This window comes from Mustela nivalis (genome assembly GCF_964662115.1).
Source record: "Mustela nivalis genome assembly, chromosome: 2".
Taxonomy (NCBI): Eukaryota; Metazoa; Chordata; class Mammalia; order Carnivora; family Mustelidae; genus Mustela; species Mustela nivalis.
Window position 1 is genome coordinate 3,290,092 of NC_139021.1, and position 16,117 is coordinate 3,306,208.

Below are 16,117 nucleotides of genomic sequence, written 5' to 3' on the forward strand. Positions count from 1 at the left end.
GCTAAATCATGGCAAACGCGTACTTTCTTTTGTCTTTCAAGGAGGAAGGAGAGGAAACTAGGGGAACGCGATCTGTTCTGTGAGCCACGGGGGTGAGGATGGGACTGGGTTGCTCTCCAAGAGAAGTCGCACCTCCTAATTTGTTGGGTTACTTCTGATGAAAAGAAAATTAAAAATAAAGGGGCTCAGAGAGACCTGAAGGCGGAAACCCCGAGCCACGATTCTGGCCACTTGTCCTGGAATCATCTCGCTCTCCGTCCCGGCTCCCAGGCTCTCGGTAGCGCAGGCACAGGCCGTTGTCCCTCTGTGGGGACAGCCGCGTGCGGTAGGCTGACAAGTTACTTTTCACACGTGAGACGGGTTAGCCTGCCGCTTCACAGCTGTGGGGTCATTTGGACTGTTTTCTAGATGGTCGCTACACCACCACCAACAAACTGTGGACATCCCAGCGTGCTTTTAAAGACACTTGGCATTGCGTTCACTTTCCCTTAAGTGTTGTTCCCAAAGGTCCTCAGGCTGAAGCCCAGCTGGAGTCTCGAGGACGGGCACAGCCCATGTGGGGACAGGGACACAGCGGTGGGGGTGCGAGAGGCGGCAAGAGGAGAAGGCAGCCTCCCAGGGGAAGATTGGCCTCGAGTGTCCAGACCGGCTTCGGGCAGGCTGGCCTCCGGCGGTGCCGGGGTCCAAGGGAGGAGCAGCGGCAGGTGGGGAGCCAGCTCTCCACCTTGCTCAGTCGGCCGGCGGCTCCCCTGGCGCCCCTGTTGCACAGAGGGCCCGTCCTAGGTGCGTTTTAGCTCGTCATCCAAATCACCCACAGCAACAATCTGCTGCTGCTCTGCTCCGCGCCTCCAGGCAAACTCTGCGCGGGTCTCCGCCTCCTGGAGTTGATGCACAAGAATTTTTATCTTTTCCTTGTGTTTGTCTCCCGTTGGAGCGCTCTGCTAGCAGCGCTGGGCACGGCTGGGTCTGGGCCGTCGGACTGGTCCACTCCTGCATCTCCTGGCAACGGGACCCTGCCAGCTCAGCTCGCCCCTGCATGTGTCCCGGTCCCCCTCGGTCAGCACCAGCCTCCGAGCCACTCCGTCCTAGCTCCCGTCTGCTGCTTCTGCCGTGTGCTCGGCTTCTCTGACTTGGGTTTCCTGGAGGTCCAGCTTTCTTTGTCTCTGAGGCTCGGTGCTCAGTGAGCTCCGCACGTCTCCCTCCCGTCAGCGGCTTTCCCCGCTTCCTCCGGCTGCGTGAGTGCCTGGTTGGGTGCTCCGGGGCGCCGTCCCACTCCTCTTCTGCTGGCTGCGTTCTGGGCTCAAGATGGAGGGGTGTCAGCCTCACCTGCTCCCGGCCCGCCTTGCCCCTCCGCTTCCCCCGGAGGTGCCCAGCCCCCTCCTCTGCGCCATGGGCTTGCTGCTGCACATGGGGTTTTGCATTTCACCGCCTCGCTGGCGGTGACCCCGCCACGGTGTGACCCGGCCGTGCTCACGCTCCCCTTCCCGCCTCCCCCACGTGGAGCTGCCTCCGCGTCTCCTACAGTTACACTTCCGGTCCTGACCTCCGAGCTGCAATTCCACCTTAAAGCTGGCGTGTCCCCTGAATGTCAGGGTTCTCAGCCCACTGTATCCCCAGTGGAATTAATTATCCTCTCCTTGATGGTGTCACCATTTCCATGTTGGAAGCTTAAAATTTTGGAGTTGCCCCAAGGTGTCCAGCCGTCCTACGTCCTCTCCGTTGCTTAGATGGGCTCTGTGCCCAGTCTGGCGCCCGAGATTTTTTCATGTGGGACCCCTCCTCTCCCTTCCACTGTCCCAGGCATGGCTCAGACTTTTAACACCTGCTTCTTCGACTCTCGCCGTCGTGTGCTGCTTCCTGGTGTTGCTGCTTCCGGTCTGTGCTTCACACTGAAGCCCGAGGCTCTCCTTGAGATGCCAGCAGAGTCTCGTCCTTCCGTCCTCGGGAAGCTGTGGTGACTGCCCCTTCCTGTCTTAATAAAGTGTCCGCCCCATCTCAAGGACATCCACAATCTGATCCAAACGTCTTTTTAGCCAGATTTCATTCTGCTTCCGTCTACACAATCTGTATTTCCTATGTATCAGACTTTTTGTTGTTCCTTGAGCATGCTGCATGGTTTTCCACGCTGCGCCTGTCGTAGCGCGCTCTGTCCTGCTGTCGCTGTTCCCACACTGTCCCTCCTCGCCGCCTCCTTACCTTACTTAGCCCTCAGTTTGGCATCATTTCATTACATCCGGAGAGTGATTTGCTCTGGCTCTTTTACCAGATCACAGACTCCTTGGGGACAGGGCCATGCCTGGTTCACCTTCAATCTTTCATCATTCCGGCTGGTGCTTTTATGCAGGAGGTAGTCAGTACATGCTGGCCTGAATTAGGTTTCGCTACCCTGTACTGCTAGCAAATAACGTACTAACAGCTAACAATTTACTGGTGAGTATGTATTAGTGGAGATCCCCCCAGGCATAGAAGGAGACTGAGGACGTAGGGGATCTTGTTGTCCTCAAGGAGGTGGCATTCAGGTTGACTGTCTAAGGTGGGGATTTTCCTTACACAGGGCAAATATCCACTATTTGTTGGCTACAAGGATGTTGAGTGAAATATGAAAGGGTTAGCCTGTTGTTACGAGTGAGAGCCTGGTGGAGAAGTGAGAGGCACCTGAGCTAGGGGCAAGAGCTGTCCGAGCTTCATCTATAAAACCGGGATGACAGCGGCACCCCTCACCTCAGCTTTCGGGGACAGTTTAACGAGAAAGCATATGTAAGGTGTTGGGCACAGTCGGGCACATAGTAAGTCAGTCCTCATTAAATGTCAGTCGTGGCTGTGGGCCTTCCTTCTGAGCGCTGCCGAGAACAGCGTTGTCTGGCTGGGAAAGGCTGCCCACGTCCGTACGGTGAACTCCGCCTCTGTGGGAATGAGGGGGCTCAGCTGCCCGCTCCGTGGATGTTTCAGGGTGCCGCCTTCTTTTTAAGATTTCACTTATGTATTTATTATTTTAGAGAGAGGGAGGGCGGGAGCAGGGAGGGGAGGTGTGGAGGGAAGGAGAATCTCCAGCAGACTCTGCACAGAGTGCAGAGCCCGACGCGGGGCCGGATCCCATGATCCTGAGATCCTAAACCGAGTCAGATGCTCAGCCTCCCGCTCCCACAGGTGGCCTGGGACGCCGTCTTCTTTAGGCGTGAGCAGCAGGTGTAAACAAACCCCGACCTTGTAACACTGCTTTGAAAACTCACATCTGTATGTTTTTGAAATCCTTTTTATTGTACAAACAGTGTATACTCATTTTAGAAATCTTGGAAAACATAAACAAAAAGAAAAAATGATGTATAATCCTGCATGGGCAAACACTTAACATTTCAGTGTAGTTTTTGGTATTGTTTTCTATTCTTTTTAACTTGGATTTACTGGGGCACTTGGGTGGCTCAGTGGGTTGAGCCTCTGCCTTTGGCTCAGGTCATGGTCTCAGGGTCCTGGGATCGAGCCCCGCATCGGGCTCTCTGCTCAGTGGGGAGCCTGCTTCCTCCTCTCTCTCTGCCTGCCTCTCTGCCTACTTGCATTCTCTCTGTCAAATAAATACATAAAATCTTTAAAAAATTATATTTATTTTATAAATATAGTTTTGCATCCTGATTTTCCACATAACAGGGGTTTTCCATATTATTGCATACTCTTTGTAAAGGTTGATTCTTGTGTAAGTTTGCCTGTGACTGTACTATAGCTTATCACCTCATAATTGGATACACAGATATGATTCTTTCTGATTATTTATGATGTCTTTATTAAGATACCTTCCCCTTCTGGGTGTTTTATTGAGATCTCTAGAGATACTCAATATTTCCTAGTGCTTTAAATAGACGATGATATAATGAGCTAATGGCTTGATGTATTTGCCTCTCGTTCTGATAGAGCATGTTTATGTACTTGGAGAGAACAAGGAAAATATTTAATCTCCTGGTGTCCTTGAGTGATTGCTTATCAGAGATTCTGACCTGCCACTGTGTAAACTGAGTGAGAAACAGGAATGGAGTTGGACAGTGGGAGGCAGCTGGAGTGGCTCGCGGCGCGCTTATCCCAGTCCATCAGCAGCGCGTTAAGGAAGGGCTAGTCTTGGTGGGTGACGCAGCTTAGTCAGTACCTGCTTCTTTGGCAGATCACTAATCTTTACAGTGGTGACACCTGAGACCGTCTTGACCTTTGCGGTGGAACTATTATTCTGTCTGGATGTATAGCAGGATGAAGAGAAGCTGAGTTGGTTTTTCTGGCCAAGGAAGGTGCTCACCCTGATGGACGTTAGAGTGTCTGTTTCAGGATAACTGTGTTTTCCTCTGTGTTTTCATGTATTGGGCAGTTTGGGTGGGCAGTGTGACAAAGTGGAGAAAAGATTTTGAAGTCGTAGCTCTGAGTCTGAATGTAATCTAGTGACTTGGTGTCTGAACGACCCCAGGAAAGTCACGTGACCTGAATGAAACCTTGGATTCCCTCTCTGTGAAATGGGCACACTGATGTCCACGGAAGTCACTCTATATGGTGGAAAGAGTGCTGGATTTGAGAAGCCTGAGCGTAAAATCCCAGTCTTGCCGTGAACAGACGTTTCTGCAAAGAAGACATCCAAATGGCCAACAGACACATGAAAAAATGCTCCACATTACTCGGCATCAGGGAAGTACAAATCAAAACCACAGTGAGATATCCCCTCACACCAGTCAGGATGGCTAAAATTAACCAGTCAGGAGACGACAGGTGCTGGCAAGGATACAGAGAAAGAACCTCCTACACTGTTGGTGGGAAAGCAAGCTGGTGCAGCCACTCTGGAAAAAGCATGGAGGTTCCTTAAAAAGTTGAAAATAGAGCTACCTACGACCCAGCAATTGCACTACTGGGTATTCACCCTAAAGTTACAAATGTAGTGATCCGAAGGGGTATGTGCACCCGAATGTTGATAGCAGCAATGTTCCACGATAGCTAAACTATGGAAGGACCCGAGATGTCTATCGACAGAAGAATGGATAAAGAAGACGTGGCGTATATATACAATGGAATACTATGCAGCCATCAAAAATATTGTCATTTGCAACCATGTGCATGGAACTAGAGGGAATTACGCTATATGAAATAAGTCAGAGAAAGACAATTATCATATGATCTCATTGATAAGCGGAATTTGAGAAACAAGACAGAGGATCATAGGGGAAGGGAGGAAAATATGAAATAAGATGAAACCAGAGAGGGAGACAGACTGCAAGAGACTCCTAACCTCAGGCAACAAGCCGAGGGTTGCTGGATTAGAGGGGGTATGGGAGGGCTGGGGTGGCTGGTGAGGGACTCTGGGGAGTGTATGTGCCATGCTGAGTGCTGTGAATTGTGTAAGACTGATGAGTCACAGACTTGTACCCCTGGGACAAATAGCGCACTGTATGTTAATTTAAAATAAAATCCAAGTCTTGCTTGGGAGCCGCGTATCCCGTCTTGGATCCTGCAGTCAGGCGGTGATAGCGTTTCACCAGGGGGACGTGTTAATATCTAACAGTGTGACAGTGTACGCGACAGCCCCCGACAGGGGGCCTGGCTCTTCTGCTGACCGCCCGGGCACACTTTGCACACTCACTTCCCACCACCAGTTTGGGAGTGGTTGTCATTGGGCTCCTGCGCCTGCCAGAGCCCCCTTCGACGGGGACATGTGTCACCGAACCCCCAGGAGTTCTGTGTCCTCGTCGGCCTCTTTGTCATGTCGTCCCCATTTCTCTTCTTGCACGAACACTCATGTTTGGGCTTCTGGAGTCTCAGCCTGGACGTCTGGCATTGTGTGTGTTTTTTTTTTTTTTTTATAACTCATCTTCTGCTTCTTCCTTTTCTCCCTGCCCTTGACCTCAGTGTTGCCCAGAACGTTGTCCTCGGGCCCTCCAGTGTTCTGCCGCCTGCACGCTCTCCTCTCGGGTGATTTTCACGGTGCTCAGGACTCCTCCCCGCCTTCGTGCAGTGCCCTTGCCTTGTCACTGGCCAGCGTCTCAGGTCTCTTCATCTTTCTGGGCAGCTCCTCCGTGCTGTAGACTCGGCGCTTCAGAAGCGCTGTGCTGGGATCCATGGGCGCTGGCCTCTGTGTTCCTGCATCTCCCTTCTGCTCGGCGCCCTGCAGAGCACACCCAGCCCCGTGCCCCGTGCTGCATGCTGGTCACCCCGCCAGCCCCACGTCCCCTCGCTCGGTGAGTCCCTTCACTCCTGAACAGCATGCACTGTTGTCATTGTTACGGTTTTCGTTGATTTGTTTTGATCATGGTAAGGTACACAGGATGTAAAATTTCCCATCTTAACTATTTTACGTGTAGAATTCGGCAGCAGCGAGTCTGTGGTGCCACCGCGCGTTTCCAGGGCCCCTTCTCTTCTCAAACAGCAGCTTCGTCGCCACTAAACACCAGCTCCCACCCCGCACCCCAGCCCCTGGGAGCCTCTGCTCTGCTCTGTCTGCATGAACGGGACAGCTCCAGGGCTGTCCAGGAGGAGTGGGCTCGGGGGCAGTTGTCCCCCGTGACGGGCTCACTGCACTGAGCACGCACCTTAGGCCCATCTGTGCCGTTGCAGGGACAGGACAGTCTTCCTCTACTAAGGCCAAATGCTGTTCCCATTTATGGACAGACCACACTTTGTTTATCCGTTCATGGTTGGACACGGGGGTTGCTCCCAGCTCTCGGCCACCATGATTCATGCGGCCACACACGGTGTCTGTTTGAGCCCGTGCTGTCTCCTCTTGTGGGTGTCTGCCCAGGAAGGGGATCGGTGGCTCCTGTGTGAGTCTGAGGACCAGCGTGCTGCGATCCTCGGGCTGTCCTGTTTCACCCGCTCCCACCAGCCCCGTGGGACGGTTGTGTGGTTGTCTTTGTTGTCACTCTCACATGTCCTTGTATGACAAAAAGAGAAAGTAGGTACCGCATATTGCAAAGTCATTCACAGTGAGTTTGGCTGCAGAGCCCCGCAGGCCCCTCCGCAGCTCCGGGCTGGCAGGTGGCCTGGGCCTCCCCTGAGTGAGCACTGGGGGCCTGCCCAGGCTGCACAGTCCGCCCCGGGGGTGGGAGGTCTACTTGCCCCGTTCCTGGTTTCTGAGAGGACTCGTACTTTCTAAGAAGTCACATCATGTCTTTTCAGCATGGCTGTCTTACTGATAAAGACATGTCCCCCTCTTCAGTTTATTTAGAAATGAGGTGCACAAAAGGGGCCTGTTTATTGGGAACCCCTCAAAGATCAATAATATTCTTAGGAAAGCAATTCCAGGACGAACTGTGGTTCTTACTTCTGTAAGTGGAAGCATCAGAATTGATTCTAAAAGTGTGATTTCAGGTTGTAGGGGAGAACACCTCTACATTCCCCCCCGTATTCTTTTATTTTCTTCTTCCTTAGTTTTTTTTCTTTGATATTTGGAAGAAAAGATGTGCTTCTTTCTCTTCTTTTCTTTTTTTAAATTCATTTTGCCAGCAAAGCCACATTTATTGAGTGATAGTATAAAGCTCTCAAAGAAGGAAGGGACCCAAGAGGGTGCCTCCCTTTTTTTGCTTCTTTCTCTTCTCTTATTCTCTACCTATTTAGGATATCATAACTGACTTAATCCAAACGTGGTTGTCTCAGATTATTACTCAGAGGGAACATGAAGAGCTAAACTGTGAAATCATGATGTGCTGGTTTTTATGCCAGTGTCACTCTCAAAATGGCAAATGGCCTGTGGCTTTTTTTTTATGGTCAAAAGTTTGGGAGGTTGTATTCTCTGCTCCTATAAGAAGCAATTTAGTTAGGTGGCAGCTTTCTTTACAGATGTTCTCTTTGCATGATTTCTTCAATTTCTGGGATGGGAAGTAACTCTCAAGGGCATTAGGTACTCTAGTTTGACTCAAAGAATCATTGGGTGTTTTGATCAAGATTAGACAAGATTTATGGCGATGTTATGGGCTGAACGTTTGTCCCATGTCAAAGCTCTCGCTACCCACAAGGTGATTTGGAGGTAGGGGCTTTGGGAGGTGATCAGGTGTATATTAGCTCTTGAGGGTGAGACTCTGATGGTGGGATGGACGCCCTAGAAGAGCCCCGAGAGCTCTTTCTGTCTACACATACGTGTGCTGAGGAAGGCCTTGTGAAGGCACCGTGGGAAGGTCATATACTGCAGCCCCGGACATGGGCTTTCAACCGGGCCTCCCAGCCTCCAGAACGATGAGAAGTGCGTGCTTATGATGTCGGCCACCCCGTTGATGATATTTTCTTGTGGCAGCCGGAGAAGACCACGGCAATTGATTTGTAGTGAATAAATTAAGGAGTCATCACTTCTCTGATCAAGTCGTATGCTTATGGGAATGTTCAGGTCTATCACAAGCTTCATTCCAGCTTGGCACGTGGAACACGGATTAGCACCACTGTGGCCTTGAGTTCTTCTGTTTGTGTTGTCCTGACACTGGGTTTCTACCGTCCGTCCGGGCCAATCTGTGGGGACAGGAGGACTCGGTCAGCTTGGATCGAAACTCCAACCCTGTTCCTCTCCTGAGCAAAATCGTCTCACCTCCCCAAACTCATTCAGTGTTTTTGTATGAGACATTTTCTGCCATGACGGTACACAGAGTAATAACGTGGATCCCATACGTCAGTCTCCGGGCCCATGGGTGACAAGATTTCTGTACCTTCCCTTCATCTCTCGCTTACTTTACTGGCTGAATGATTTTAAAGAAAACCCCAAGGCATCCCTTCCTTTCGTGCCTTTGTTCCTTAGTATGCAGTGCTAAAAGAAAGGACTTTGTCTTTTATGATCACAACGTTAATATTACAGTTAAAAATTAATTTAAAAAATTAGTAATTATTTGGTATCGTTCGTATCAATCCACAGTCTCATTTCACAGATTGGCACTGACCTAATGTTTTGTCGCCTTTAAAGGGGGAACAGGATGCTCCTCCACCCCCCACTGCCCTTTCACCTCTGAGCGTCTCTACCTTCCTTCTCCAGACAGGAGGGCTTCCTTGTCTGCAGGGAAGACCTGGGTTCATCCTCCGTGGCCAGCAGCGAGGTCCCTGAGGCAAACGTCACAGTCTCCGAGGCGTCCTTTCCCACAGAGAGGGGACACACGTGGGAGGCGTCTGTTTGGCAGTCACTGCCCTACAAAGCCAGGGTCCCCCTCTCCACTGTCCCCCCCTGCAACCAGAGCTGTTCACTACTCGCCATTTCCCTCCGGAGCCCCTGTGCTGCCCGCACCCGTCACCCCTGATGTTTTCTCTTAGCCCGTTCCCTCCCACCCGTGCCTTCGGCAGCACTCCGCTGGGTCTTCTCAGCCGGCGGCTCAGGGGTGTACATGAGCGCTCCTTCTGCGTCCTTTCCCTTCCCTCCCTGCCCCCCTGTGGGCCTTGTAGCCATATGTCCTTGTGCTTGTCCTTCTGCCCTGTAACAGCAACGCCTCCAAGTACTGTGCTCACGTGTCTGCCCCCCGGGTCCTGCGGCCCGTGACAGAGCAGTGCGGCTTCTTCCTTTGGAAGCCTTCTTGGCGAAATCAGATCTCCTGCGTGCTCTTCTCCCAGACTGACCCTGCTTCTGTGAAGTCACGTTCTGTTTGACACCGTGTCCTCTTTCCACTTGGGACACCCGAAACGTCGAGCCCGTGGTGCTTCTGCGTGAGAGGAGCCCAGTGCCGCTGTGCTGACGGCTCTGGTTGCTGGCTCTGTGCTGCTCGTCCGCACCGTGTGGACAGAGAATGCGTGTTCATTTTGTTCTTCTATTTTACTCTATTTCTGGGGTGGGGGACAGGGAGGAGTGGCGGAGGGGCGGAGAGACGGAGCATCTTAAGCAGGCTCCACGCTCCGTGTGAAGCCTGACTCGAAGCTCGATCTCATGACCCCGAGATAGTGACCTGAGCTGAAATCAAGAGTTGGTCACTCGGGCGCCTGGGTGGCTCAGTGGGTTAAGCTGCTGCCTTCGGCTCAGGTCATGATCTCAGGGTCCTGGGATCGAGTCCCGCATCGGGCTCTCTGCTCGGCAGGGAGCCTGCTTCCCTCTCTCTCTCTCTCTGCCTGCCTCTCCATCTACTTGTGATCTCTCTCTGTCAAATAAATAAATAAAATCTTAAAAAAAAAAAAAAAAGAGTTGGTCACTCAACCCACTGGACCCCCCAGACACCCCTCTTTTATTTTACTCTTGAACAAAGAATGATTCTTGCTCCCTTTCTGAAGAAGAAATAAGGTCAGCCGAGCAGCAGACACATGGATCCTTTGATACCTTCTATCTCCTGAGCACGCTTGACAAGTTCATAGGGGACAGAAAAAAATGACAAGACTCTCTCTTTAAGGAACTCGTACTCCAGTAAACTGTATTTTTAGTTGCTAAGCCTTAACCAAAATTTAAAGGCAAGATCAGTTACTATGTCACCGCTTAAAAACTTTGATAAGTTGCCCCTTTTGTCCAGGTCCAGAGAGACAGTGAGAATCTCGTGGCAGTGAGCAGTGAGCAACCCGGCCTCCACATTCTGATCGAAACGTGGTTTTACTCTAGAAGAATCCAGGACTGCCTGGAGAAATGGTTTATTCTAGGTCTGAAAATGAGCTAGAAGGAGGAAGCCGTTGATGCATTTTGGGGTCTTTTCTAAGGACACAGGAATGAACATGAAGGGGCTCCCACGGGACAAAGACGGCAGTTTGAACATCCGAAAGAGTGTGAGGGCATCAGTGGCAATGCCAGGTACATAGACCCACCGGTCTGTAATGATACTGACGCACGCACAACGCCCCGGTCACCTCTGGGGTACTTCTCTGCTGCAGTAGGTACCGGGGAAGCCTATTCGCTGACTCTCCCGATCGGATCATTTGTGGTTCAGGGTAACCAATTGGTGGATGAGGGAAAAATCCTTCCTTAGAGACACATTCTGGGTTTTAGGTACAGAGAAATTAGAGAATTACAAAATCACCATTTTGTAATCGTTGATAAAATAACAAATCTGGGCAACAATGTATAACATGCTCCAATCCATGAGGAGAGAGGTCCATGGGACCTTTCCTGTGGGTGGGCCATACCGGCAGCGGCCCCCGAGCATTTCAGTCCGGAAACCTCCCTGAAGTGATGCGGAGCTGAGAAGTAGTGTGGGTCCTGTGCCTGGCAGAAGCTCCAGAAGGGTTAGGCGCTCTGGGTGGGAGTGTGATGAGAAGGGCAGGGGCAGGAGAGGGTGCTGATCACTGTCCCAGGAGCTGCATCCCTCCCGGCGTGTCCTCCCCGGCTCCTGCGGGAGCAGCGGACCGCACTGCACCGGCCGGAGGATAAGGAGAAGGGGCGGTCCGGCTGGAGCCCCCCGGTGCAGCGGACGGGGAGGTACTAAGATGCGCACCTGCTTGCCCGGTTTCTGCAGAGCCCTGACAGTGCCCGCAGCGGGCTCATCCCCCACGTGGAGGATGAGCAGACCCAGAGGAGGGGCGGGAGCACGGGGGCTGGGGCTTCCCTCGTGAGCGGGCCCAGCCGGAGGAGCCCGCTGTGGCTGCACCCTCCTGCCGGCCCTCCCGGTATCGCTGGTCTTTTCTGCGGAGAAGCCAGTCTGCTGCTCAGCTGGGGAACGTACTGGCCTTGCGGGCGGCTCTGGGCTCCACAGGCACGTTCATTGCTCCTTCCCTTGGCGGGGTTTACCAAGAGGGCGTCCTTCAGCTTAGTGGGATGGCTGGCCTGGGAGCACTGCCCGTAGGCTTAGGCAGGTTAGGTCATTCACACGCTGTGGGCTGGAGCCCTTCAGGAGACTGATCGTCTGTACGGCGAAGGCGATGTCATTACTTAAGGAGTTTTGTTCATCTGGCCGAGGAGCCCGACTGTGTCGTGTCCAGAGCTAACTGGGTGCCCTCCTGGCCTCACGCTCCCCGGAGAACGGTGCTCAGGCATAGGAGATGCCTGGGCAGCCGCTGATCAGTTCAAGTGTGTGTCCTTGCCTGCATATTTGCCATTTCTGGTCCTCGTCTTCGAGGAGAGCCGTCCTCGTGTTCTCTGGCGGTGCTGCCGCGCGCCTCCCAGTTCCCGCTGTCTCACTGCACGCCGTGCGCACGCCTGCGGCCACTGCTCGCTCTTGCTTCGTCTCTTTCCGTCCCTGGTAGTTTCCTTAGAGGTGACGTCCCCCAAGGCACTCACAGGTCCCAGTGGAGCGGCTGAGCCATTCCTCTGAACACGAGTCTGACTCCGCTTGCCCCAGGCCTCGCCGGGTGGGAGTGCTGTGTCCCTCTATGACCGCGGTCGCTGAGCACCCCGCCTTTCCCTGCTGGACGCATCGGAGGAAGGAGATGGAGTGAGCTCCCTTTCCCACCCGGCCCCCAGTCCCTGCTTCCCTTCGTTCGTCTGAAGGGTCAGTGAGAAGACCACACGTGTGGGGCCAACAAAGGTCTTGCAGAAGCCCTTTAACCGGCTGGGTCTCCGCCTTCCCGTTTGCAGACAGGGCGTCGTAATGCTCGTCTTCCGCAGTAATTGCCCGTTTTGGGGTGTGGAACGTGCTCTTGAGCTCCGAGTGTTACGAAGTCCACGAGCACGTGTTGAGAGCATGTTGGGGACGGCGGGCGAGCATTCTCGCGTCCTCTCTCCCTCCTCGCGAAGGGACGGGTAGGGCAGAGCAGACAGTCTGACCTCACGAGGCTCTATTTTTGTACCAAAAATGTTGCTGTGGAGTTGCTCCCTTCAATGTGTGTTATATAGACGGACCATGAACTCCTTGGGGGCAGGGCCTGGCACTTTGCTTGGTTTCGAGTAATTTGTGGAAAAGTATTTGTCTGGTGATAAAATATCCTGATTCTCCAGTCCTGCTGGCCCGCTGGCTTTCTTGGAATTTGGTAAGAATTTATTCTCTTGGGAAATGAAGTCTTCTACAAGACAGTAGCTTCCTTTTTTCCTGTGTACCCATAAAATAGAGCAGTTGCTAGTGATTATTTAAATAAAGTGACTACAGCTTTTGCTTTTTGTCTCTTGTGGTCAGCGCCCCTTTATTTCTGTCAGAAGATTAGGCCCAAAGGACTGTCCTGGATTGTGTTAAGGATTTTATTTTGCTCAACTGCCCCCAGCCCCCCAGACCTCCAAAGCCCCCTAAGTTTTGTTAATTAACTCTTTTTTTTTTTTTTAAATTTCTCTTCAGAAAAGAAAGATGTGACTCAGAGCCTGGAGAACTACACGTGCAAGTGTCCCGGGACAATGGAGGTCCTCACGCTGCCCGGCGGCCCTGCCCTGCCTCCGGTGCCCCTCACCAAACTCCCCATCGTCAGGTACGGCTGGCGGCCTGCGCGGACTGGGGCCTTCACTGCTGCCATGCGCTACAGACCTTTGCCATAAAAAAAATGTTCTTTCTTTATTTGTGCATTTATTTAGAGTGGGGAAGTGGGGCGGAGGGAGAGAATCTCAAGTGCGGGCGCGGAGCCCGACGTGGGGCTCCATCTCCCAACCCCGAGACTATGACCTGAGCCGAAACCAAGAGTCAGGTGCTTAATGGACTGAGCTCCCCACGCGTCCCAAGAGCTTCATTATGGATTGGGCCGGTGTCTGGTTCGTTATCTCGTTACATCTCCACAGCAGCACTAGGCCATGTAGGTGTTGTGTGGGTAGGACGATTCGCCCGTGGTCACCTGCTTGTCTAGAGGCAGAGCTGGGTGGGGACCCTGGTGTGCCGGTGCCTGGTTCCAGACCCCACATCGTGACCTCTGCGGTGATGACATGAGCCTGACCTTGCCTCTTCCAGTAGTTTCCCGAGTTCTCAGACTGTAGGCCCGGGCAGCACCGGAGTGGGCGTAGCTGCTCCTTTGTTCTGTGGGGCCTTTGCCAAGCCTCTGTTCTCTCTGCACGCTCGTGCTTTCAGACTCAGCCCAGGCCCCATTTTTAGGGAGCTTTTCCCGCTCCTTCCTCCTGCTGCCCTCCACCTGCCCTTGGTTAGAAGCGTCCTGGGATTTCCGGAGCATGTGCTGCTGGCCTCTTCCAGGGTCTGCCACTGTGTCCCGTCCCTCCGCGCAGCTCCTGGGGTTGGAGGGAGTGAGGGTCCTCTGGTACATGCCAAGTGGGCACTTGAAAGGGTTTAGGAGCTAATTTCATGATGATTTCAGAATTTTGGAAAGATTTGTTTGAAGACTGAAAGGAAGCAGTGGAATTGGACATTTTGCTGTTCACAGAGGTGCTGTGACTGAAGACGTGACCTCCTCGGAGACACTCCCGGCTTGGCCGTCTCTCCTGGGTTTCGCTCAGCTTTGCAATACCGCTGGGAGGGCCTGCAGAGATACGTAGCTTCTGTTTGCTTAGGAAGTTTTAAAATCCACGGCATTAGGTTATTAGGAAAAGAACGTGGAAACGTCTGTGGTGTGCTGCTTGATAGCCATGGGCATGCTTTTTCCTTGTGTTTCGCTGGAAGCACGTGTGGCGCTGCCAACATGACATGGTTTTGTTGTCAAGGTGACGATCGCATGCCCCTGAGAGGTGGGTGGGACAGAACATCCCTGTGCACAGAAGTCCCCAGCAGGCTACCCTTGAATTTTAAGATGTTCCGATGGGTGTGCGTGGAGTTCATCGGGCATGGTTGGCGAGCTGCCCCATCCCAGAGCCTAGGCCGAGGCCTGAAGAGAGGCTCTTGCTTAACTTGGAATTTCTCAGAGCAGACCCGTAGCCCGCGGTGCGGACGGCCCCGAGCATGTGTGCGCTGCTTTTGTTTTGCCTTGTGCTTGCTTGTGGTGGATACAGACTGAGGAAGTCAGGGTCCTGGCTGGGCCTTTCTGTAAGACTTCACGTAGAATGTATTTGATTTGGGATTAAGGGCATGGTACATATTTTTTTAAATTGATGACTAGCAAAGCCTTAATTATTTCTCATCTTCATCTTGATCTGGATCGTTCTTAAATTTAGGCACCCTTGCACAATAGGAAATCCTGAACCTAAGAGAACATTCTAGGATTTTGATGCTGCGTCTAGATTTCAAAGCCGTCAGGACTTTTGTCAGTGGAACTGGGTGGGTTGATCCTAGCGGGTTATGGGACTGAGGAGTAAAAGTGCTTTTCTCCACAGGGAGACCCCAGACGCAGCCCTAGATGGAAGTTAGAAGCTTTGGGTTTAATTCTTAACTACCATGTGGCCTTGGTTCTGTGAGCCTCAGTTTTGTAATCTTTAAAATGGGCTTGAAATTGCTCCTCATGGGACCACATGGTGGCGGTGCAGACTGAGCTGCAGTAGATCTCAGTTCTCACCTGGGAGACCGTTTACACCTACATTTTCATTGTTACTATTATTATTATTTTTTTAAGAGAGAGTGAGAGCACGTGAGTGGAGTGGGGAGGGACAGAGGGAGACAGAGAAGCCCTAGCAGATTCCACATCCAGCCCAGAGCCCCATGTGGGGTCGATCCCACTTGGAGTTCATGACCTGAGCCGAAAGCAAGAGTCAGAGGCTTAACCTACTGAGCCACCCAGTGCCCCAGCACACCTGAATTTTCCAACAGCGCACTGACTGATAAAGATACTGTGATGTTGACATTTTAATCCCTTAGCTGCCTACAAACTACAACAGATGGGGCAGAGACATAATAGTCTGACATTTTGGCAAATACTATTAAATTTGCGGTGACCAGTGTTTTGGCAATGTATCTCTTTCGCTGTCAGAGTCTGCGCGGCCCGTACTGGAGAGCCATCTCTGACCAACTAGCTGAGCCTGGCCGGAGTCCTGGTGTGTTTCCCGAGCCTTGCATTGTCACGGACCATTTAAGAAAAACTGGTTTTATGTACTTGCTACCATGTGTAGACATGTTCTTAAGGTTCTTGGAGACTCTCAGCTACGAAGATAAGCTCTCTCTGTCCCCGTGGCTCACTGATTGCATCCCTCCTGCCTGATCTCATTACAAACTATAACTGTCCCTGCATGTGATCACAGGTAGGAAGCCGAGTGGACAGGCTCTTTACTGCAAGGCAGAATTAGCGCTGCTGGCAAAGGGTAAGGAAATGCCTGTGGAAGCTTTGGGAAGTCTGTGTGTCTCACAGAACAGAACCCCACGTGCTTGCCCTGCGTGGCTCATGAGGCCGCCTGTGGCCTGCTCTGTCTCCAGAGTTCATGTGAGCTCCCGTTCCTCTGGTGCCACCAGCCCCGCACACCTTGCAGAAGCACGATGGTCCCAGAGTGTGGGACAGAGTT

At 52.4% G+C, this 16,117-nt stretch overlaps 1 protein-coding gene across 2 annotated transcripts in view; it reads left to right on the top strand.

Moving 5' to 3' along the window:
- Window positions 1-16,117, top strand: part of TRAPPC9 (trafficking protein particle complex subunit 9) — a 491,769-nt gene that overhangs the window by 83,327 nt on the left and 392,325 nt on the right. For both annotated transcript variants that reach the window (XM_082720692.1, XM_082720693.1), the window contains one exon: window positions 13,098-13,224. In XM_082720692.1, the coding sequence (XP_082576818.1) occupies window positions 13,098-13,224 (127 nt within the window). The remainder of the gene's footprint in view (window positions 1-13,097; window positions 13,225-16,117) is intronic.